At 58.8% G+C, this 21,895-nt stretch overlaps 1 protein-coding gene across 6 annotated transcripts; it reads right to left on the reverse strand.

Annotated features, from left to right (window-relative positions):
* Nucleotides 1-3,524: 3,524 nt before the first annotated feature.
* RAPGEF3 (Rap guanine nucleotide exchange factor 3) lies at nucleotides 3,525-18,471 on the reverse strand. Of its 6 annotated transcripts, XR_008729941.1 has the most exons (27): nucleotides 18,253-18,471; nucleotides 13,234-13,287; nucleotides 12,813-12,919; nucleotides 12,523-12,644; nucleotides 12,230-12,404; nucleotides 11,907-11,991; nucleotides 11,616-11,676; nucleotides 11,297-11,373; nucleotides 11,041-11,187; nucleotides 10,750-10,859; nucleotides 10,398-10,486; nucleotides 9,712-9,790; nucleotides 9,308-9,458; nucleotides 9,130-9,212; nucleotides 8,249-8,505; nucleotides 8,028-8,174; nucleotides 7,803-7,900; nucleotides 7,470-7,595; nucleotides 7,203-7,384; nucleotides 7,035-7,125; nucleotides 6,594-6,644; nucleotides 6,324-6,411; nucleotides 6,111-6,175; nucleotides 5,822-5,876; nucleotides 5,659-5,730; nucleotides 4,187-4,921; nucleotides 3,525-4,096 (listed from the first exon to the last, which is right to left on the reverse strand). XR_008729941.1 is itself a non-coding variant. In XM_055697064.1 (26 exons), exons 1-26 carry the CDS (start codon nucleotides 18,334-18,336, stop codon nucleotides 4,800-4,802), a joined length of 2,775 nt encoding a protein of 924 aa, XP_055553039.1. In that variant the 5' UTR covers nucleotides 18,337-18,471; the 3' UTR covers nucleotides 3,525-4,799. The 6 variants fall into 6 exon arrangements, 1 of the variants encoding a protein (XP_055553039.1); XM_055697064.1 differs by having other exon boundaries at nucleotides 3,525-4,918; XR_008729944.1 differs by lacking the exons at nucleotides 3,525-4,096; nucleotides 4,187-4,921 and having other exon boundaries at nucleotides 5,658-5,730; nucleotides 5,822-5,932.
* Nucleotides 18,472-21,895: the final 3,424 nt, after the last annotated feature.

Raw genomic sequence — 21,895 nt, forward strand, 5'->3', positions numbered from 1 at the left:
CCTGGATGAGGAGCCCCAGATGAAGAGAGAATCTGGATGCAGCAGAGGCAAGAAGTAGAGTGGACTGGCCTGAAGAGGCTGAAGAAACAGCACGGACAGTAGAGAAACTTTTGAAACCTTGGGGGGGGGTGGGGTGGGGATTGGTGGCCACACCAGGGCAAGGCATGGGAACTACTTATTGAAGTTAACCTGGGGTGGGATGGTAAAAGACTTGTTGCAGCTGGCTAGTTTTCTTAGTGCTGTGACAGTGCAGGGCTGCCTTTCCCCAGGGAGCCTCTGCAGCCCTGGGTAATACCAAGGGGGAACTCAGTCTGTGCCTGGTGTGGTCACCAGTCTCTTTCCTGCCTGCAGCAGGGCTAGCCCAGGCTCAATTCAGTGCATCCGTGTGGAAGATATTCCCAGATGGTGGGTGCTTTGCTGTATCCAGTGGGAAAGACAGCTTTTTTGTTGCCACAGCCAGGGGAGGACCAGTCTCCCACTGGTTCACGGTCCTGGAGCATGTTGTACATGCTGACTAGTACACCCAAAGGCATGAGAGTAACCAGGCTGGAATAGCTCAGCATCCATTCTGCCTTCCAGGGCATCTTCATGCCACCTCTGAACCCTGGTGCAGCCTCCCTGTTTTCAAAGGGGTATTGCAATTGCCCCTGAGGCGAACTCCATCCCCATCCCTCCCCTGCCTAGCTCAGTTGCTTGCAGGGCTGTGCTCAAAACCGTATTGTGAAAATAATCCAGACCAAATTTACCATCCTTCTGGAGGCTGGTTTCAAACCTGCTGGTTTTTCCATTCTGGTTTGGAGAGCAGTACACTAAGGCAAACAGGAAGGAACTTCCTCAACCAGTTTTGCTGTTGGTATTTGTTGGGGAAGTTCAGCTCTTCTACACATCTCCCCATTTCTTCCCAGCCATGGTCCCTCAAGGGCTGACCTCAACCCATCCATCAGGGAACACAGCTGTATTGTCCGCAAGCATCACCCTTCCTTGTCTTTCCAGGAAAATGACGAAGAGACAGTGCTTGTTGGTGCTGCATCTGAGAGTCCATCACAGGCACTGGCTGGTTCCTGTGGCTTCTCAGAAGCCTCATCACAAGCCTTGCCCAAAGCCCAAATGATGTATACCAGCTGCTTCTCCGCCCCCCTGCCAGTGCACTGTGACAGACCCACTGGCTGGTCCCTTCTGGTCCACATCCCTCTGGTTTGGCCAGGCATTTGCCCGATGTGATGCCGGGAAGGCTCCCTGGCCAGAGGCTCCTGGAGCTTCTGTAAACAGCCCTGGGCTTTCCTGGGCTGCCTGCCCCAGTGGCTACTAGACAGCCTTGCTCCCGATGCTTTCATCACCAGAAACAACAGGTCCCAGACAGGGTCTCCCCACCAAGGAGGGGATTGCTGCCTGTGCATCTCCACCTCAGCAGGTGATAATTGATGTCCAAGTATCACCTGAGCGCAGGGGAGGCAACATCTAGCCTCCATGAGTGGAGTGGGCAGTAGCTGCCTGCAATTTTTCCTGCCAACACAGCAGCATTGCAACAGCATTAATTCCCCAGGGTGTGTTAGCTGGCACAGGAGAGCAGCGTTTGGTGTAATAAAGACCAGGTTTGGCTTCTTTCTCACCCCTCAGTCATTTCCTACCCTCCACTCTGGGCTGGTGACCCTGCTGACCTGTTCTCCCTGAGCGCAGCCTTGTTTTTCCTGGCATCTTTGTGTCACCCTCTGCTGAGGCTGCTTTTTGAGCCCATCAACTGCCTCATGCCCAAGCCAGCCTTTTCCCAGCTGCAGGCTGTGCTTCAAGCCCTATTGGGGGTGAGGAGCTCATGTCAGCAGGGCTGGACATTGTGGATGGATGGCTGCAGCCACTGTGCATCAGTCTTGCTCCTCTGAGATGCCCAGGAAGAGCAGAAGCCGCAGCGTCTGGAGATGGAGCGAGTCCCGCAGCTCTCAGTGAGGGATCTGGATGTCCACCATGGAGGAAGACACAAGTGGAGCCTGTCTCTTCTTGCAGAAGGCTGCTTTCCCAGCCTTACCATGGAGGATGATGCCTTTTGCCTTGGGCTTAACTGGGAGTGTCAGCTCCACCAGCAAAGATGTGGGAACAGCATGTTAGTCCCCATTTCTCAGCCACACCTTCCAGAAGCTGCTGACTGGGTGTGAGCACTCCCCACCTGCTGTCCTTCCACACCCCCATGGTCCAGCACATCTTGTTCCCATCTCTGCCTTCCAGCTGTGCTGGACCTGCAGGCACCAAAGCCCTCCAAGCTCCTGGGGACCACCCGCCTCTCCTTGCCCAGTTCCACATCCAGGGAGAAGAGTGGCAGGTGTGCACGGGGCCACGGTCCGGAGTCAGTCATTGGTGACAGAAGGGCAGCGTCACTGGCTGTCACCGAGCCCTGTGACCCTGTTCAGGGTGCTGGACCATGAGGGATGTTGCAGGAGGGTGGTGAGTCAAACACCCTGGGGCTGGGTCCATGCTGCTCTTGCATTCCAGAGGGGATGTGGATTGCCAGGGGTGCTGGGGGGAGGGGGAAGCTGGGAGTCCAGGCAGCCATCCAGTGCCCAGCTCTTGCCCCTTGCATTACACCCTCGCCCAGACCTTTACTCATGATCTTGCTGGAGGAGGCAGCCATCCAGCCTCTCATTTTTGTGCAGTCCAGTGTTTTCCGTGAGCAGGGCTACCAGATGCTGAGCTTCATCCCCATTCCCTTCTGCCATCTTCCTCTCCACATCCCCCTGGACTCATTACCCTCTTCCAGAATATTTATCCAGGTTTTCCTCTCACCCTTGGGACATCATGGGGCTTCTGCAGCTCCATTGGAATTGCTGGTGGGGCTGAACCTTCATGCTCATGCTCCCAGGGAAAGCACAGTTTGTGGAAGATACAGGCTTGTGGGTTCTGGAGGTGCATGGACCATGGCGAGCTCCCCAACGGGATGCTCTTCACAGCCTGCACCAGGAAAACCAGACAAGGGTCAGTTTTTCCACTCGAGTGGTGATGCCTCCAGCCAAGCCAGCTGACCAGGCCAGCATTCCACCTGCAGCTGAAGAAAGGAAAGCCCCAGGATGCATCCACTGACCTGACCAGCCAACCTGCAAACTGAAGGTGATCTGCAGGCCCCAAACATCTAGAAAACGTGCAACTCTGGGTTGACCCTTCCTTCCCCGCACATAACCTTTTTCATTTCAAGGCTCCTTAGGTCCTTCAGGGTAAACATCCTGGGAAAAGTGACTGTGGGAGGTGTGGGCTGCCCAGTTTGGGTCCAGATGCCAAGGAATTTTCATTTCCTCTCTGTTTTGCCCTGGCTTGCCTGGACATGCACACTGCTGGGACCATGTGTGGGGCTGGAGTTAGAAACCTGGAAGATGCCAGGTGTCAACAGTGGTCTCCATTGAGCACGGCCACCCACTGCCTTGCAGAGAACCTCAGAGCTAAGCTTTGCATTAGGGAGGACCTGGGGTTCCTGGGAGGGACATGGTGCTGGAGCTGCAAGGAGCCCACATCCCATCTCATAGCTGGCTGCATCACTTGAAACATTATTTAGGTGTGATGGGGACTTTTATTTTAAGCAACCCATTCATCTGCATAGTGAGACTGAAAAGAGAAATTGATGCAGCAGTGCCTTGGTCCCTTGTAGCCCAGCTGTGCTGGGGAGGGGAGCTTTGGCTTGGGGCTTGGTGCTGCGGCTCTGAGGCATCCCGGCTGGGGCACAGACCTGCCAGGGGCTGTGAGCCTCCCCCGTGCTGGTACCCTGCAAACATGGGAGCTCTTAAGGGTTGTGATCTCCCTTGAACCCCATAGCTTCGTCCAGGCCTGCTCGGAGTGTTGGGAAGGTCATTGCTAAAACTGCTCCATGCACATACAGAGGTGCTCCGGAGGGAGGGATGGGGGTCCCCACCTCTGGGGTCCATCAGCTCTGCCTCCTTCAAAGCCATCTCCCCCAAATCCTGTTTGCAGCCCAGCAACAACTGGTCATGGGTTGGGAACGGCCAGATCAGATTACCACCTCCATTATGAGGCCACCACAGCCTCCTTCCGTGATGGATGCTGTCCTGCCTCTGCACCACAGCTGTACACATCTATTCCTGCCCCCATCCATGTGGGGAAACTGAGGCACGGAGAAAGCTATGATTAGGCCAAGGTTTGGCAGCATGGGCTGGTTTAAGCCCCAGCAGTTCTGGGGTGGGGATTGAGATACTTTTCCTGCATCCCTGAGACTGGAACAGTGGACACAGCCAGCACCATCCATGGGACACACAGGACAGAGTGAAGGGCAGCCTCCTCTGAGGCTGTCCCCAGGATCTGTGGGGCAGCACAAGCTAGACCCTGAGCTCAGCCTGGTGTCTGCATCCCGATGGAGACAGACGTAGTGTTCCGTGCTCACAGGGATGCTCTGGCTTAAGTCCCTCCAGGAGGAGGGGGCGTCTTCCAGCCCAGCACCTCCAGGACAGGCAGCATCAGGGGGCAGCCATGGCTCCTTCCTCCCCCTTGGCCGGTGCAGGGAATGAATCCAGGCTGCTGCATGGAGAAGAAAAGGGAGTGCAGCTTTGCATACAAAAATACCTTTGTTGCTTACTCTGCTGTCCGTGGCCCTTGCCTGCCTGCAGTCCACGTGGGCTCCCGGCTGCCTCGTGGTGCCACCCCTGGTGCCACCCTGGTGACTGCAGCCAGTGGCACAGTCAAGCAGAGGCTGCTCTCGGCTGGCTCCTGCGCAGCCCTGTGCCCAGTGCTGCAGTGAGCAGAGCCACAGGGCTGCCCCCGCTGCCGGCACACAGGCTGCCCCATCCCCGCTCAGGGACCCCTCCGGCCCGTCAGGACTCCAGGTCGTGGGAAAGCCGCAGCAGCTCCTTCTGGCTGTCGATGGCTTTCAGGTGCTGCAGGTATGCCCAGGTGGAGACTGGGCTCCGCATACTCAGGGACTGCTCTGAGCCTGCTGGGGAGAGCAGAGATCAGGGCTGAGCTCCTGCCTCTGCCTGGGCTCACCGACCCCCCTCCATTGACTCTGGCACAGCTTGCCAACCCTCTCTCATAACTGCTGGCTCATCTCATGGACCCGTCTTCAGTGCCTCTCACCTGACTTACTGACCCACTTCCACTCCTGCTGACTTGCCCCACTGAACCCCTCCATCACCTCTAGCTCAGCTCATCAAATCTCTCTATAACCTCTCCCTTGGCTCACGGATTCCCCTCCATTGCCTTTCCCTTGGCTCATGGATCCCCCTCTATCACTTCCAGGAACCCACTAGAGCTGAAGCAGCAGAGGCAAGTGGGGACAGACTTGCTTTATGGCACAAAGTGATGCCCCAGCCTGCTGCCTAATAACCAGAGTGCTTCGGGCCTGCTGGAAGCACTCTGTTACTCTCTTCAGCATGAGGAATTGCTGACTGGTGCCTCCAGCGAGCACCATGCCACCCACAGGCTCACACCACTTGGGAGAGGAAGCTCAGCCTCCATCCCTGGGTACTCCGAGGCATTAACAGCACCTGGACCAGCTTTCACCCACTGTAGCCAGGCTGATGCCCTTGGGACAGCCCCACAGGACACCCCTGACAAGGGATGGTGGGTGCATGCTCCCCTGGGCTGGCCTCCTCCAGCCCCACAGAGTCCCAAGGGGTGGGGGGTCTCCCAGCATAGGGGTGGGGGATGCAGATGGGTGAGCCCCAGACATACACGTGGAGATCCTGACGGCCCTGGGGTCCTCTGTCCGGTGAGGGGAGCGATTTCGCAGTGGGGAGAGTGGAGCTGTGTGTGGACAGAGAGCAGGAGTTCAGCTCCATCCCCAAATGAGCGCTGGTGCCTGGCCTCATCCTTGTCCCCACTGGGGAGCACTCACCATGTGCGTGGCCCCGGCAGCGCTGCAGGACACGCACAGTCTTTGCCATCATGTGCTGTGGGCAATGCACAAAGGTCACTTGCTGTCACCTGGCCCCACTTTGCTCCCAGGCTGGTAAAACACAGTCCCCTCCAGCTTCAGCGGCGGCTGCCCTGTGGCCCCTGTGAGGGGACAGCCAGGGGTCCTGGCTGCCAGGGGGGCTGTGCTAATGCCAAGGAGATGCTCTGGATCTGCATCCCAGGGGATGGGGGGACAGCAGGTCTGTGGGGAGCCAACCCACCCCACTCACCATCTTCTCAAAGTTGATGAGGTTCTCAGCCAGCGTGCGATTGCCCTCATGGATGAATGTCATGTCTGTGGGGGGGATTTAGGGATCAGATTTGGCTTCCTGGTCCCTGGGGAGGGCTGGATGCATCCAAAGGGGTCCTCGCCACCCCAGTCCAACCCATTCCCGCCTGCCCCCCCAGCAAAGGCCCCACAGCTCCTAAGCAGAGACACTCACCTTTGAGGAGAAGAGGCACAAAGGGGATGATGGGGGGGCTCAGCTTGGCCACGGCCAGGCGATAGACCCTGTGGTTCCATGATGGGTCCTGGGGACGGAGTGGGACCTCAGGGCCGGCAAGGGACACAGCCCTGGCTGCTCCCTGCCATGGGTGCAGGGCAGAAAGGGGGGCAGCACCTCCACAGCACCGCTGTGACCTTGAACCTTTTGGGAAGCAGGGCTAAACCCTGCCGGGAAGGCGGATACAGGGCGGGAAGAGGCTGCGCTCACCAGCATCCGCTCCAGCACAGAATGCAGCTTCCGGATCTTGTGGGGCAGCCTCTGCAGAGAGGGGGTCACTGGCACTCGTCTCTCCTACCCTCGGGGACCCCCCCAGCACCCCTCCACCCACCCCATCGCACCTCTGCAACACCACCTGTTCTGGGTGCTCACAAGCAACAGGCTTGGAGCTCACTGCCACCCTGGTACAGGGAATTCTGGCACCCACCCAGGTCTAACCAGACCCCAGGGCTGATCCTGGCCAACTGCCTGGTGGGAAATGCATTCCTGTCCTTCAGCTGCTCCTGGCTCCTCAGAGCTTACGGCTGCAGGGTCACCCTGGATCCCAGCACCTGGGCCACCCTTGCCCCTTGCCCAAGTGAGAGGACCCAGATCCACCACTGCAGCCCTCAGAGGATCTGACAGGGCTGGCAGCAGCCCAACGATGGTTACCTCCCAGGTCTTGGCCAGGCGGCTGACAGCTGTGTTGCTCACACCAAACATCACTGCGAAGAAGGAATTCAGGTTCTTCTGCTCCTTGAGGCTGTAAGTGGGGACAGAGTCAGGCGGGGAGACCACCACTGGCTTTGTCCTCGCAGGACCGGGAAGCAAGGCACTCACTGTGCAGCCAGCTTGATGAACTTGCGGAGGAGCTGGGCTCGCCTGCCCACCTCGGGACAGAGGCACAGCTCTGTGGCCACCCAATACTGCAGCTCATTGAACCGCCGCATGACCCGCTCCAGGTTGGCCGTGGTTACATCGTGAAATTTCTGTGGCCCGATGATGTAGTGGATCATTTCCACCTACAAAGCCCAATGTGGTGGCTGAGGGGTGTCTCCAAAGCCGCCGCGGAGGTGTCTCCCACCGCAGTCTGGGTGCTGGCCCTACCTGGTGGATGCTCTTGAAGAGGTTCCAGTCGTAGTCAGTGAGGTGGCTGGCCAGGTCCTTGGAGCTGATGAGGTCCAGGGTCTCTGAGGAACCGACATGGGGGCCCAGCTGCTCGGGGTGGGGGGTCTGTGCACAGGGGAGGATGCCCAACCCCTCCTGCCATTAGCCACCACAGCAGAGAAGGCAACACCAGCCCTTTCCCCAGGAGAGAGGAGCAGGGAGGGATGGATGCTCCCAACCCTGCGCTGCTATGGAGGCACCACAGTCCCAAACCCCATTCAGGGGTCCAGCCTGGTGCTGCCCATTCCCAGGACCCCTCTGCCCCATGCTCACCAGACTGTCCAGCTCCTCCACGCTCACGGCAAAGAGCCTCTCATTGAGCCCCAGCGCTGTGAACACCCCCACGGCATCCAGCTGCAGCCCCACTTTGTCTGCGGGAGAGAGGGTGGTCGATGCTGGGATGGAGAAAGGTCCAGATCCTCTCTGGGCACAGGGCAACCACCACCATGGCACAGTGGCAGCCCAGGCATGGTGGCATCCCCAGAAGAGCCCGCTCACCTCCGGCCGAATTCACCTTCACCAGGATGTGCTCCCCATCCTGGCCGAGCTGGGGGGCGAGGGACCGCAGGATGTCCTGCACCGAGGCGTTGATGGGCAGCACTGTGATCAGGCATGAGTGGTCCGGTCTGTAGATCTCGTAGGGCACTACGGGGAGGTGAAAGGGCTTTAGTGTTCCTAGCCACCGGGGAGGGGAGAGTCTCCACCATGCATGGCAATACCTTTGTCCTGGGCTCTTAAAGCACAACTGCTGTTCAAAACTGCTTCCTCCTGGCTTGTGAGCCAGTTCACTGAACTCCGAGTCTGTGGCCAAGGTGGGAGAGAGCAGGGACAGTGCCCCCCCACTGGCCACCCCTCCTGCTGGGGGTCCCCAGAGGGCAGGTGTGACCCAGCTCTCCACCCCCCCGGTGCCCTGACACCTCCCAGGGCCGCCTCTACCTTAGGCTGGGGAGAAACACTGCTGTGTCCATTCTCCAGCCTGCAGAGAGAGCAGAAGTGGTGTTAGAGCCCTGCAACACACATCTGTGCTGGAGACAGAACCAAGTCCTGCAGCCCCCAGGATCCAGGCCACCACTGAGCCCCCCGAGCATCCCTTCCCCACCAGGCACCAGGGAATCCTGGTGGTGTTTGACATCCTCCCCGTGACTGGGAAAACCCCACACTGGGGACAAGGTGGCCCGAGAGCTGCTGGCATGTCCCTGGTCTTGGCAATCATTGCTTTGCTGGCCAAAAGCTTAGCCCCCACAGAAACATTCAGGTTAGAAAAGACCTTTAAGACCATTAAGTCCAACCATTAACCCAGGACTGCCAGGTCCACCACTAAACCATGTCCCTTAGCGCCATATCCACGTGTTTTTCAAACACCTCCAGGGATGGTGATTCCACCACCTCCCCGGGCAGCCTGTTCCAATGCTCGACCACCCTTTCACCGAAGAAATTTTTCCTAACGGCCAACCTAAACCTCCCCCATGAGATGTGCAGTCCCCTACTCCAGGCACAAGGGGTGCAGGACCCAGGGATGTGGGCATGAGCAGCGGCACCACCGGGGGACAGAGCCAGGCTGTTTTGGATGAGGACACCCCTCCTTCCCTGGAGGACTCACACTCGTGGCCGCCGGCGGTCCTGTGCTTGCTCCTGGACCAGACCTCCCAGGCGGGGGTCCTGGCTCGCCAGGTCCGCGAGGTTCTACAGGAGGAAGGTGCCCGGCAGTCAGCGTAGGGTGGTCACAGACAGACCCCTCTGGGGACACTCCCCTTGCCCCTTGCTCCTGCTCCCAGTACCTGCAGCAGGGTTGTGGTGCTGCGGTCGCCCTGCAGCAGCCGCCCGTAGAGCAGCACCCACTGGCTCACCAGCCGCAGGATCTTCCGACGCTTGTGCAGGGAGTAGGTGGCCTTCTCCTGCTCCGAACCCTCCAGCGGCTCCGCACGGAAACTGGGATCAGTCAAGGGCACCAGCACGAGTGGTGGGGAGCAGGCAGGGACCCCCATACATGTGCGCCCAGGACAGGATGGGAGATGGAGATGTGCCCTGTGCTCAAGAGCCTAGGGGATTTGGGGCTCCCCTGGCCAACCCCTGAGGTCCCACCAGGTTGACAGGGACCAAGCTGAGCATGCCAGTCCCTAGCTGGGGGTGTGTGGTGCAGGATGGAGCCCAGTCCACCCCAGCTCCAGCCACAGAAGGATATTGGTGCAGCAGAGCTCTGCAGAGCTGCGAGGTCGGCATGAACACAGTGTAAGTCAGCAGAAAGTCCCCCAACAGGGTATCTGGAAGAGACCAGGCCACCATCACTGCCCCTTCACAGTGCCCAGTGGGTTGGGGACACAGTGACTGCAGCCAGGCAGTGTGGCTGGCTGGGAAAGGATCACCCGTGCCCTGCGTGGGGTTGGCCTGTGTCTCCCCCATCGCAGTGACCATGCTCACTGCAGGTCTTTTTTTCCTCCTGAACACCGTGGAAAGGGCTGGCAAGGTTGCAGGCTGTGGGGGATGAAAAAAAATTTTAAGGGCTGCACTAAAAGCGCAGTGCTCGCAGTGAGTTGACTCCAACGCAGCGGCTGATGACGCCAGCTTGGCAGCTCTGATTTGTTACCCGCTGAGGACATCTCCTGGTTCCTCTCTTGCCCAGTTTTGCTCCTTTCCAAAGGCAGAGGGAGATGGAGGAATGCGGGAGAGGAGACGCTGCTGGCTTTGGAGTTGCCTCCCTTTCCCCAGCTCAATGGGGGATTTTAGGGTGAGAGGAGGAGCTTTTGGGGTCGAACAGCAGGAATAAGGAGCCCCACTCGGCGCTGGTTCCCCCACCGGCACCCTGTTCCCAGCCCCCTGCCCATCTCTGGGGCGTAGTCCCTGGAGCAGGGGAGGAGACCCCCCACCTACCCACGGGGTCATAGAGCGTGGCGTCGAGCCTCATGAACTCCAGCAGATGCTCAAGGATCTTCTCTGGCGTCCCGGCCATCACCAAGTACCTGGTGGGCAGAGCACAGGGCACATCAGGGAAGGATGCAGCACCCCAACTGTGGGCAGGGCCACCATGTTGGGCCACGAGGCCACTTGACGCAGCTGGTCAGCATGGCCTGGCACCCCTGTTCACCCACTGGGGACGCAGCCCTGCCAGCAAACTCTGCCAAGGGAAGCCAGCAAGTGGCAGAGGAGGCAGAGGCACAGACAGCATTGGCTGGCATTGCTGCTGGCATGGCTGCAAGGAGGGATGGGGACAGGCTGCTGTCACCTGCTGCTCCGTGCCTCGGCTGGCTGGCTGCTGCCACCCTGCAGGTTCTTCTGCAGGACAAGCACCACCTTCCCGTGCTCCTTCAGACGCATGGTGTTGGCCTCCACATCCTAGGGAGAGAAACCAGCCATGAGCCCAGGTTGGATCCATCAGGTAATGCCTGGCTGGCTGCTTGCACCCCAAAATCCCATATGGGCATAAAGTGCAGTGTCCTCCCCCTGCTAACACCATGGAGGATGCATGGTGCATCCCAGCTCAGACCCAGCACCCTGCAAGCCCCCTGCCCACCACCTTGAGGATGTGGTTGAAGTCCTGCTTGTCCACACGGAGGAAGTGGCAGTTGTCCTCTCGCAGGATGATGGTGGCTGCACGGGGTGCATCATTCACCAGCGCCAGCTGCCCAAAGTCATCCCCCTCATGCAGGGTGGCCACCAAGCCCTGGGAGGGGGCATGGACAGTGAGGGACAGGGTGGGAGCCCTCGTCTCCCCACTGGGGAAGACTGACATGGGGTGTCTGCAGACCCCCTCTGTGCAGGGATGCACCTACCTTGCCATGGGTGACCACATTCACCGAGCCCTTCCAGATGATGTACCATGATGTGCCTTTATCTCCTTGGCTGAACACTGCAGTGGAAACAGCAGTATCCAGCAGCTGAAGAGTGGGACCCTCCAAGCACCCCTCTTCAGCCACCCATCCTGAGCTCCCGTATCGGGTGAACACGGCAAGTGCTCTGGTCCCCTCCATCCTTGCTCCATGAGGAACATCCACACTGATAGCAAAGACTCCAGCCATCCTCCTCAGGCTGGGGACCCTTTCCTGGAGGACTGGCCAGCCCCGCACAGCTCCTGGGGCACACGATACTCACGCACAGTGCCTGCTCTCTGGTGCGACTCAAACATCAGCACGGATGCCAGCTCCCGCTTCACCTGTGGCAAGAGGCACCTGCCATTAGGTTTACCCCAGCCCAGAGCTGAGCGAGGAGGGGACACGCATGGGCATGGGGGACAGGGTGGGAAGGGGGCCCAGGGACGCTCAGAGAGGGCCAGGACAGGATGCCCAGACAGGAAGCAATGGGATGCAGGAGGATTTGGGGACTGGGAGCAGGCTGGGGGGGGACACACATGTTACAGGGGAAGCAGGGCACAGCCACACTCACTGAGTTGGAGAGATGAGCCACAGCTTTGATGTGGAGGAGCTCCTCAAATATAAGCTCCAGCTCATCCTCTGTGCGCTGGGCAGGCCTGTGAGGGGGGGGGCACGGCGTGAGCAGCCAGCCATGCCATTCTCCCTGCCCAGTCCCAAGAAGCAGACACCCCTCTCCAGGCATAACCCCTCTGGACGGGCAGCCTCTTTCTCTCCCTGGTCTGACAGCCGTAGAAGAGATGCTCAGGTTGACTCATCCACAGCAGCGCCTTCGGTACTCCAGACCCCCCTGGAGTGCGGCTGAAAAGAGCCCTGTGTCCCCCCAGCCCCACTCACGGCTTGCGCAGAGCCATGGTGAGCAGCGCATCAGGACCCAGCTGGGCTAGGAAGGCCAGTGCCTCCAGCAGCTCCTCCGCATCCCGGAGCCCAGCACCAAGCTCAGGGCTCAGCTCCAGCTCAGCAAAACGGTAAAACTGGGTTTCCTTGTCCTGGAAATGCCACTCCTGCTTCACTGCAGAGGGAAAGCACATGTGACCTTGGCCATGCACCCATGGGAGACCCCAGCAGCCATGAGTCCCGCCTTGCGAGATCCCAGTGCCACGAAGGGGGCTGTCACCCCCCGCCCTCACCATGTGTCAGGACACCTCCGTCCACCAGCACCTGGCAGATGCCGATGGCCTGGCTACGTGTCTGGATGGTGAGCCCAGCGCTCAGCAGCCAGTCCACCAGCTCCTTCCCGGAGCAGCACTGCCTGCAAGGGGAGAAGGCGTGAGAAACACCCCTAAAAGGGCTGCGGCACCCAGCACCCTGGGTGAACGCTGCCTGGGATGGGCAGAAGTCCTGCTGTCCCCAGAGGGCTGCTGGGATCCTTGGCAGCCCGCGGCACCCTCCAGCATGGCAGGGGTGCCAGCCATCCCACCTGTAATGCCGCAGGTGATGCTTGTGGTCCCGGATGAGGCTGGGGTGGGTGCTGGTGAGGTGGCTAAAGAGGAGCTTCCCGGCTCGCCAGATCTTCTCTGAGGATGCCTGAGGATGGAAGGGGAACTGGGGAGAGCATGAGTGCTGGACCCTGACTGCGCTGACACCCTGCATGGTCAACCATGCCTCCAACACCCCGCCAAGGTGCAACACGCCTGCATGCCCACCCCAGCACCCTGGCATCTCCATCACCCACCCCTGGGAACGGCTGAGCCCAAGGGAGCGACCAGCCCAGAGCTGAGCTGAGGGGTCCATGATACAGGGGTGCTCTGGCCCCCCACCCCTCACAGCCTTCAAGGCATGCTTCTCTATCTCCCACCGCCCCAAACTCATGTCTTTGTGGGTCTTCCCAGCCCACCCACCTGGGTAAGGCTGTGTCCATAATCCAGAGTGGATTCAGTGTCCAAAAGAGGGGTCTGAAAAACAAAAAAGAAGGGGGTTGATGGCTGCATGGGCTCTGCCATGCCCCCCTTCACCCCACACACCCCAGCAGGGCTCCTGTCCCCCGCAAGGCACAGTTCAGCTTCTGCTTTTCACCAGGCGAGGAGGCAAGCATCCCTGCATGCTCACCAGCACCCACCTCCTAAAACAAAAGTAAAACCTTTACTCTGCCCCATCCTTGCCGAAAACAGATGTATACCCAGGGACCTAACCCCCAGAAACCCCCCGTGGTTATGTTTAACTTCAGAAAGGGAAGTGCATTCAAATGAGGGAGCTGGGAGATAAAAGGAAGTTAAAAGTAAAAACTTTGCGAACAGGGATCAAAGACATCATATGTGAGACACGGAGCTTGCCACTGGAGGAGACTGACTTCAGAGAGACCTGGGGAAGCTGCCACAGCCCCAGGCGAGGGAGAGGTGTCCAGAGCCTGGGGGATTTCCTCCAGCTTTGAAGCTGGGTCCAAACAAAGAGGACAGAAAAGATTCCAAACTCTGGTGGGTTATGGAAATGGCCCAAGAAAGCCTTGGGGAATTGGAAGATCAGCTTGCAGAGGACACCAAGGACAGGACCCGTGGCCAGCCTGTCCCAGTGCAGACGATGGCGAGCAAGAGCTCTTGCAGAGGATGAGGGTAGCAGAGCACCATAAGTGTGCCCAAACCCTTCCCTGCAGGCAACTTGCCAGTAGACTGGTCTCAAATCACAGCAAGGCCAGAAAAACTTAGGCATTAAATCCTGAAAAATCAGCTGTAACAAACCACCAGGACGCAAGGTCCCTGGCGCCCAGAGCAGCACAGCAGCAAAAGAGCCAAATTGCTGTGGGTGATGTGTAACCTGGCACTTCCCTTGGTACCAAAGAGCTGGTGAATATGAAGCTGTTTTTCCAAGGATTTTAGGGGAGGTCCTGGAAATGATGGACCAGCAAGGCAGAAAGTCACCGAGCACGTGCTGGGTATGGGGAAACAGCAGCGGGTATAATTCAAAAGACATGCCCAAAATAAGGCATATGAGAAGAAAACAGGCCTAAATTTCCCTCGCTCATGGTCAGAGGCTCTGAGTTCAAGCAGGAGCATGTGCTGGTGACTGAAAATGTGAACTACAGCCCTGACAGCTGTAAAAAATGCAAATAGTGGGATGGGTGTCAGTAGGAAGAGAGCAAAATAGGAAACCTCACTGATCCACAGCACACCCAGTTCACCGGCAGTTCAGTGCTCCCTTAACCTAAAGGAGAAAAACACACGCTTTGGGGATGGAAAAACCCCAGGTACCCACTGAGATTTTTGCTCTATTTAACTTATATCTGCACGTGATGAGTTAATCCAATGCTGTTTTCTAAACTGGCTTCTCATTAATGACTTCACTCTTTACCGATCCTAAAATAGCATCCCTCTTTCTGGCTCGGGGAGTCCCTCCTGGAGTGATCTGTCATCAGCATCAGGAATAGCTGGGGACCGTCTCTGTCAGCGGCATACACAATGGTCTTAGCCAGGTCCCCACTCTCTGGGATGGACTGGCTGCTGACTGCCACAGCACCACCCAGAACCAGGTTCAGCTCCACTGGGAGTCATGCTGATCCCTGCTGGGCCATGCTTGAGTCCTCAGCTTCTCCATGACCACTCATCCCTCCTGGTTATCCCGCATCAGCAGGTGCCGTTTAATCCTTGTGTTAATTTTTCTCCCAGGTTTTCCCCTCAGGGAGGGGATGCTCCAGGTAAAAGCAGGGCAAAGAAGGGATGAGCCATTGATCAGTCCAGCTGCAGCCCTAATCCTGGTGCAAAGGCAGCCAAGCTTCCCTCCCGGCGCTGCTGAGATGGATGAGGGCTCCCTGGCTCCTGCATGGCCATGGCCCTGAATAAACAACCTTTCATCTTGGCTGTGTATACAGGCTGGGGAAAGCCGAGCACCCGTCAGACCTGTTCTCCACACACTGCCCGGCCAAGGCAATTAATGCACTCTGAGCATTAACCTCAAGACAGGGGTGAGGGCCATCCTTCCTTGGGGTGCTTTCACCTGTGCAGTGGTCACCTTGAGGGGAAGGCTTTGTGGTGTCCCCCCTGGTCTGCTTCTGGCTGTAAGGGGTCTGCAGCACTCGGGCTGGCGGTGGAAGTGGTGTGAACTCCACACGTGGTGATATCCTTGATCTGCTGGCTCTGGGCTGCTTGGAAAGGTTTGAGCAACCCGAGCAAGAGGGATGATCTGGATGAAAGCCTCAATTAAGGAAGCCAAGGGCAGGAGTAATTAGCTGCAGAAGCATTCTTTGGAAATGAATTCAAGGACAAAACAACCTACCAAGATCTGATGGGAAACCAAAAAGCCCTGGCACCTCCTGGCCCAGGCAGGAGGGTGATGGAGGTGGACACCCACTGATGGGTGCTGTGGGTGCTCTGCTTTGCGCTGCCTGCTTGCCTGTCCCACACCCTGCCCAGCTCAGGCTGCTCCCTCATTTTCTCCAGCCCTTTCCATACCCTCAGGGCTTCCTCATCCTTCTCCAGAGAGCCTGAGCCAGCAGTTTGCAATTGGCTTAGGAGAGGTTTGGGGAGCAGACGGAAAACAAGCAGCTCTGTGAATGCAGCAGGTCCCTGGGGACACTCCGACTTGGCCATGCTGCCACTGAGGCTGGGACACTGTGACTTACTCACTCTGCAAACCTTCCTGAGCCTCGTGACTGCCCTGTGGAACAGGAAACGTGCAGGCAATTGCAGAGCAAATGTTTACAAACAGGAGCTGGGCTGTGGCCATGACATGGAGTTATCTCCCATGGGACCCGGGGTCCGATTTCACCCCCTTGGGTACAAGTGAAAGCTGCTCCGGTCCTCAAAAAGCCTCTTCTGTCACCCTGTAAGTAAGGCCTGTCCTTGAGGCAGAGAGCCACGGTCCTGCTCCAAGCCACGCTCACAAGGACACTGAAAGAGACTTGCAAAAACCCTGCTCAAAGATGACAGCTTGGAGAGATTTCTCCCTCCTGAGGTTTCCTCATTGCCAGATCAGCTCTGAAACACATGCAAAATCTCACAGCTGGCCCCCAAAATCCCTTCCCGAAGCATCCTTGCTCCCCAGGTAACAGGTCCAGACCCACAGGATGACCTCCCCACCCTCACCCCCTGCCTAATTGTCACAGCATTGTGGCCGCCGTTTCCAAACAGCTTCCTAAGGAGTCACCTCTTTCCATCTTCCTGCTTATGGGACACGCGGGCACTGAGATCCTGCCTGTCTCCAGAAATCCGGCGGGCAGCTGGCCAAGACCAGCAGCGACTGTTCTGTGCTCACACGCTGCTTTTGTTTGGGATCCCAAGGAAAACAACAGGAGTTATTTCAGGCTTTACAGCTCCAGAGAAAGTCCTCGCCCATCCGCAGCCTCAAAAGGCATGGCAGCCAGCCAGGGGCTTGCTGTCCCCCCAGGAGCCTCGTTGGGGAGGGGGGCTCAGGGGACCTGCTCTGTCCCCTCTGTCCCCTCCACGGACGCAGTGAGAACTGGCACAATGGCACTTGTATTCGAGGAAGGGTGAAGGACAGAGCTGCTTGGGGATGCCGGGCTGCAATGTCCTGCTGATGCTAGGGGACAGGAGCCTGGGCCGGAGCCTCACAGCAAGCAATAGAACTGGGAGGGATTTGCTGGCACTGGGATCAGGCAAACAGGTCTACAGGAGGGATGGGACAGAGCCAGGGTGCAAGGAGGAGTTTCCAGGAGCCATAGGCTTGCAGCAATGGGGACAAGGGACAATATAGTTGCCCCAAGGCACAGCCAGATGGTTCCCTACTCTTCACATCTCCTGTATCAGCCCCAAGGAGTGGATGCACTGGGAGTACTTGCAAAAAAGTGGGGAAAACACCCCCCTTCCCTACAGAGATAGATCCACAAACAGCTGGTGGTTGCCCCCACGCACATGAAACCACTCGGGGAGGGGGCACTCCTGCCACACTTTGTGTGCCACCGTGCTGCCAGATTTTGTCAGATTTATCCTAGTCTGGCAGTTTAGCACAGTACTGCTCCAGCCTGCTGCTTTCCCAACCTCCCTGGCTTTTTGCCACTCAAGAAAACTCTCCCAGAATTAAGTTCCTAGAAGTTATGGGGAGAAAAAATATCAGGAAGAAGGGGAAAAGAGAGGAAAGCTTTCTTATTTGTGAAGAAGCTTGTGTGCTGTATGGAAATACTGAAAAGGGGGTTGTTTCCTTAAAGTAATTTCACTTTTTTCCTTAAAAACATTTGCCCCAGGTCAAGCAGTGTGGGAAGGGGAAGGTCATGAAGCTCAGCTAGGGCAGGTGAACAGGCTCCAGGTCACATCCCAGTCCAAAGGGGACAGCAAGAGGCCGAGAGCAGGGATCGAGTGCCTTGGTACCCAGAGATCCCCAGCAGCTCCTGGCCAGGGGACAGCACGGATCTGGGGAGGGAGGACAATGCCAAGCATCGTCCCACTGCCAAGACAGAAGTTTCTCCTGTAGAAACAGCCCGACCTGGCGGGGAGGGAATGTTTTGAAGCCAGCGCGCCACAGGGCCGCGGGGAAGGGCTCCCCTGCTCCCAGGCTCGGGCCCGGGTGCGCTGCCCGCTGGCCCCGCGCTGGCCCGCGGTAGCCCTGGGCTGGCTTCACGCCTGGCTGCGGCGAGGGGAGCAGGGCGCGGGTCGCAGACCACAGCCCCCTGCCTGGCCGGCTGCGGGGCCGGAGATGGGTTAAGCCCGGCCAAGCCATGCTCTGGTAAGGGGCTGGCGGCAGTGAGAAACCGGGGGGACCCCACTTGTCCTTTGCAGGGGCTCCACCGAACCCCGTTTCCTGAAGCCCTGCGGCCGGCCAAGTGCAGACCCCGGGGCGAGGAGGGATGCTTGAGAGGGTCGGTGGGGAAAGCTGGCAGCGGAGGGGCCTCCCTGCCTCGGGGGGCATCCCCCGGGGGGCATCCCCCGGGGCGCTCGGTGGTGCCGGGGTCCCCCTCCCGCCTCCCCCCTACTCACCCAGCGGATGCCCTGGATGCGGGGCAAGCTGCCCCCCTCGCCCTCCAGCCGGATCTCGTAGCTGGAGCTCCGGAACAAGTGCATCTTCTTGAAGAGCACCGAGAGCCGGCTACCGTCAACGCCGGGCCCCCCGGAGGGGGCGGAGGGGGCCGAGCAGCACCGCCCCCGGGCTCCAGCCCGGCTCGCCGTACTCCCTGCCAGCTCCGGGCTACCGGCGCCCGCGGGCCCCGCCACGCCGCCTCCCCGGCCCCGCGCACCTTCATGCGGCGGCGGCGCAGGGGGGAGAGGCCATGGCGGCCGCAGCCCGGGGCTGCTCCGGCGGCGGCGGCTCCGCGGTGCTGCGCGGGGCGGGGCGGGCCGGGCCGGGCTGGCCGCGCTCCGCCCCAGAGCGGGGCTGGGACCGCGGCCGGGGCAACCCCCCAGCCCCGCCCCGTCCCACCTGGGCTTTTGGGGACATGGGGACACTCCGCCCCCCCCCCCCCCCCCCCCCGAGGGTCGTGGCTGTCCCGGGCGGGGGGGCTGCCCCTGACCGCCCCCCGCGGGAGTCCCCGTCCAGCTGAGCCCCGTGCGTTCCCCCAGGCCAGTCCCCGGGGCTCCCGGGCTCCCGGGGAGCCACTGTGCCCCACCGAGACCCCGGGGATCGGGGGGTCCCCAGGAGCCACTGTGCACCCCACCGAGACCCTGGGGATCAGGGAGCTTCAGGGAGCCCCAGCGCACCCCACTGAGACCCCGGGAATCAGGGGGTCCCCAGGAGCCACTGTGCATCCTATCGAGACCCCAGAGATCAGGGGGTCTCCAGGAAACCCTGCACACCCCACTGAGACCCTGGGCATCGTGCTGTCTATAGCAGCCCCTGCACTTGCTCTGTGCACCCCACTGAGACCCTGGGGATTGGGGAACCACAGGGATACCCCTGCCCAGGGCCCAGCATGGTTTGGGGAGAACAGGGCACAGAGGTGCTGGAAAGTGGGAGGTGATTTATACTGGGGAGGTGGTCCCCACCCTCTGACTGGGAAGGACAGAGGAGCAGACCTGGAGCGTGGCCCAGAGGTCCTGGGAGCACTTGTGCTGGGACTTTTGGCTAAAAAGAAAGGGTTTTCTGCCAAAAGGAGCTTTTACTTTTGAAATAAATCCTATGTTTTTATTTAAAAAAGACGACTTAAAAATGTATATATTTAAATCAGCCCCCACCCCAACCAGCAAAGTGATGAGAAATGTCAGCTGGATACAAACAGTTTGGATAGGCATCCTTGGTGCGCTCCTGCTTTGTCTCTTGATCAGACACCCCAGGGACTTTGGGGGTCACGTCAAGCTCCCCGGGACAGTCACTTCTTGGGGCCACCCCACGTGGGCCTGGGGAGATAGAATCTCCCAGTGTGGCCTTGGGCAAATCCAGGAGTAGTCATGCAGGACAGGGACAGCAGTCCTTCCTCCCACCATCTGCTTCTCCTGTGAGTGCTCAGAGGCAGAAAAGGCATTTTCCTGGAGACCTTGAAGCTTCAGGTGCCGCAGCCACTGCGCTCTGCTGCAAGTGGGATCACACCAACCACCCATGCACCATTATGGCGCTGAAGAGTCTCGCACTGAGATCTGTCACCACTGACACCATGCCTGGAGCCTGCTCTCACGTGCAGCTGTTTGGTCCAGGATCTCCAAGCCAAAGCAGGGGAGCTGCTGCATAACTGTCCTCTGTGCACCCTCACTGCCCCACTCCCCCCCACCTCAGGATCTCGCTAAAGGACTCCCAGCTAGTTTCACTGGTAACCCAGTATGGTCACTGGTCCCAGCTGGGGAGGGAGAGATGCAGCAATGCAGGGGCTGGATGAGGCCTGACACTACCTGGAAAACACTTCAAGTGGCATTTAAAATGCACAGTGAAGCAGTTCCCCGTCCTGTAGCACTGCTGGTCCCATTTCAATGCTGAGGCCCCATGGACAAGGCAGACGTGGGTGGGTTGGATGACCTGGGGACTTGGGATGTTTTAGGAATGGGCACCAAAGTTCCCATTTGATTATTATGCTGCAAATGATGCATCTTCTGCACCCCTTTCTTGAAGCCTGGCACAGTGGAGTGCACACACAGACTGTACCTGGGAAGTGCAGGCTCCTTCTGGCCCTTCTCATGGGGTGTTTATGTATTTACAACCTTAAACATAATGCCCTTTCCCAGGAAACCACCAGTGCCAAAAGCTTTTCCCCCCTCAGCCCTGGGCCAAGTGCCATGCTGTGGGCATGGACGGTGCAGGGGAGGTGACACAGGGATGGTGGCACAGGGTCTGCCCCAAAACATGGCTGCGAGTGCTGTGCCAGCGCCTTGTCCCAGCGAGCTGGGGCTTCTTACTTTGAGTCCCAGCTTGTTCTTTAGAGGTGTCTGAGCACCTCCACTGCCTGCGTGTGCATCTGCCTGCGCGTGCGTCTCTCCTGTGCCACACCAAGGGTGCCAGGGAGGGCTCTGAAGCTTTTTCCAGGCATCCACCCGCTTCAGGTGGCACTGGGTGTGCAACACTCTATGAGATATTTTGCGGCCCCTCCCAGCCCCTATGGCCCATTACAAAGCAAGTCTCCTCAGCCGCAGCCCACTCCTACCGCAGCTCAAAATGGGTCATTGAAGGAGAGTTTGGCACTGGCAAAGGTGGCTTGGGGTTCAAGCAACCTCCCTGCTGCTCGACTGCCTGTTGCTGGCTGGTAAAGCCTATCTGGGAGCGATTCTTGAGAGCTGCTCCTGCTCACAAGGAGCTGGTGACGTGACAGAAATGCTTGTGGGGCAGTGGGCCAAGATACGGCCTTGCTGTTGTGCTGAGGGAAGCTGCTGGCTCCGCTGCTGCAGGGAGGAACCTTTGGAAAGCTCCTTGGCCTGATGGAAAGAGCTCTGGGCTGCCTTGCACTTTGCACATCAAGGATCTGCTCACCTTTGATGGGCCCCTGGGTCTTTGCTGACATGGGTGAGGGATCCCTGCCTTGCACAGACATGCCCCCCATGCAAATTACAGCCAATTAAGAGAAGGAGGAAGAGGTCTGAGGAGGGCAGGAGGCTCTTGAAGCGGCATTTCCCTGAGGGAGCCCTACTTAAGCAGCTGTGTGATGCAGTACAATTGGCCCCACCAAGGACCGTGGGTGGTTCCTCTCCCTCTCCCTGCATCTTAGCTGATGCTTCCACCACCCCATCCGATCCGATCCCATCCCATCCCATCCGATCTGATCCGATCCCATCCCATCCCATCCCACCCCAGTTTAGACCCAGTGCTGAAGGATGCCCTGCCACTCTTGCCGAAGTGCTCTCCCTGCCCCTTTGCTGCCATCTCCTCACTTCCTCCCACTCTGCATTCCTGGGAACAGCTCCCAGCCCCGGTGGAATTCAGAAAACTTTCCAAGGCTGTAGCTGGTGCAGCTGTGCTGGCAGCGAATGGCATGGAGTGGGCCCGCTTGCTTGTGAAGCAGGATGGTGCATGGGGAGCTGGGGTGGCAATCCTCCACAGAGACCCCACAGCCACTGTGTGCTGTGGATGTTGCTAGAGGTCTGAATCCCTTGGGAAATCGGGAATTAGCATCCCACCATGGGCCGGTACATGTTTGAGCATCTCCCAGAGATGGTGGCTCTGGAAACTGAATAACTTTCATCCAGACCAGTGTCCTGTCTTTACTGG

This window comes from Falco cherrug, chromosome 19 (assembly GCF_023634085.1).
Source record: "Falco cherrug isolate bFalChe1 chromosome 19, bFalChe1.pri, whole genome shotgun sequence".
Lineage (NCBI taxonomy): Eukaryota > Metazoa > Chordata > Aves > Falconiformes > Falconidae > Falco > Falco cherrug.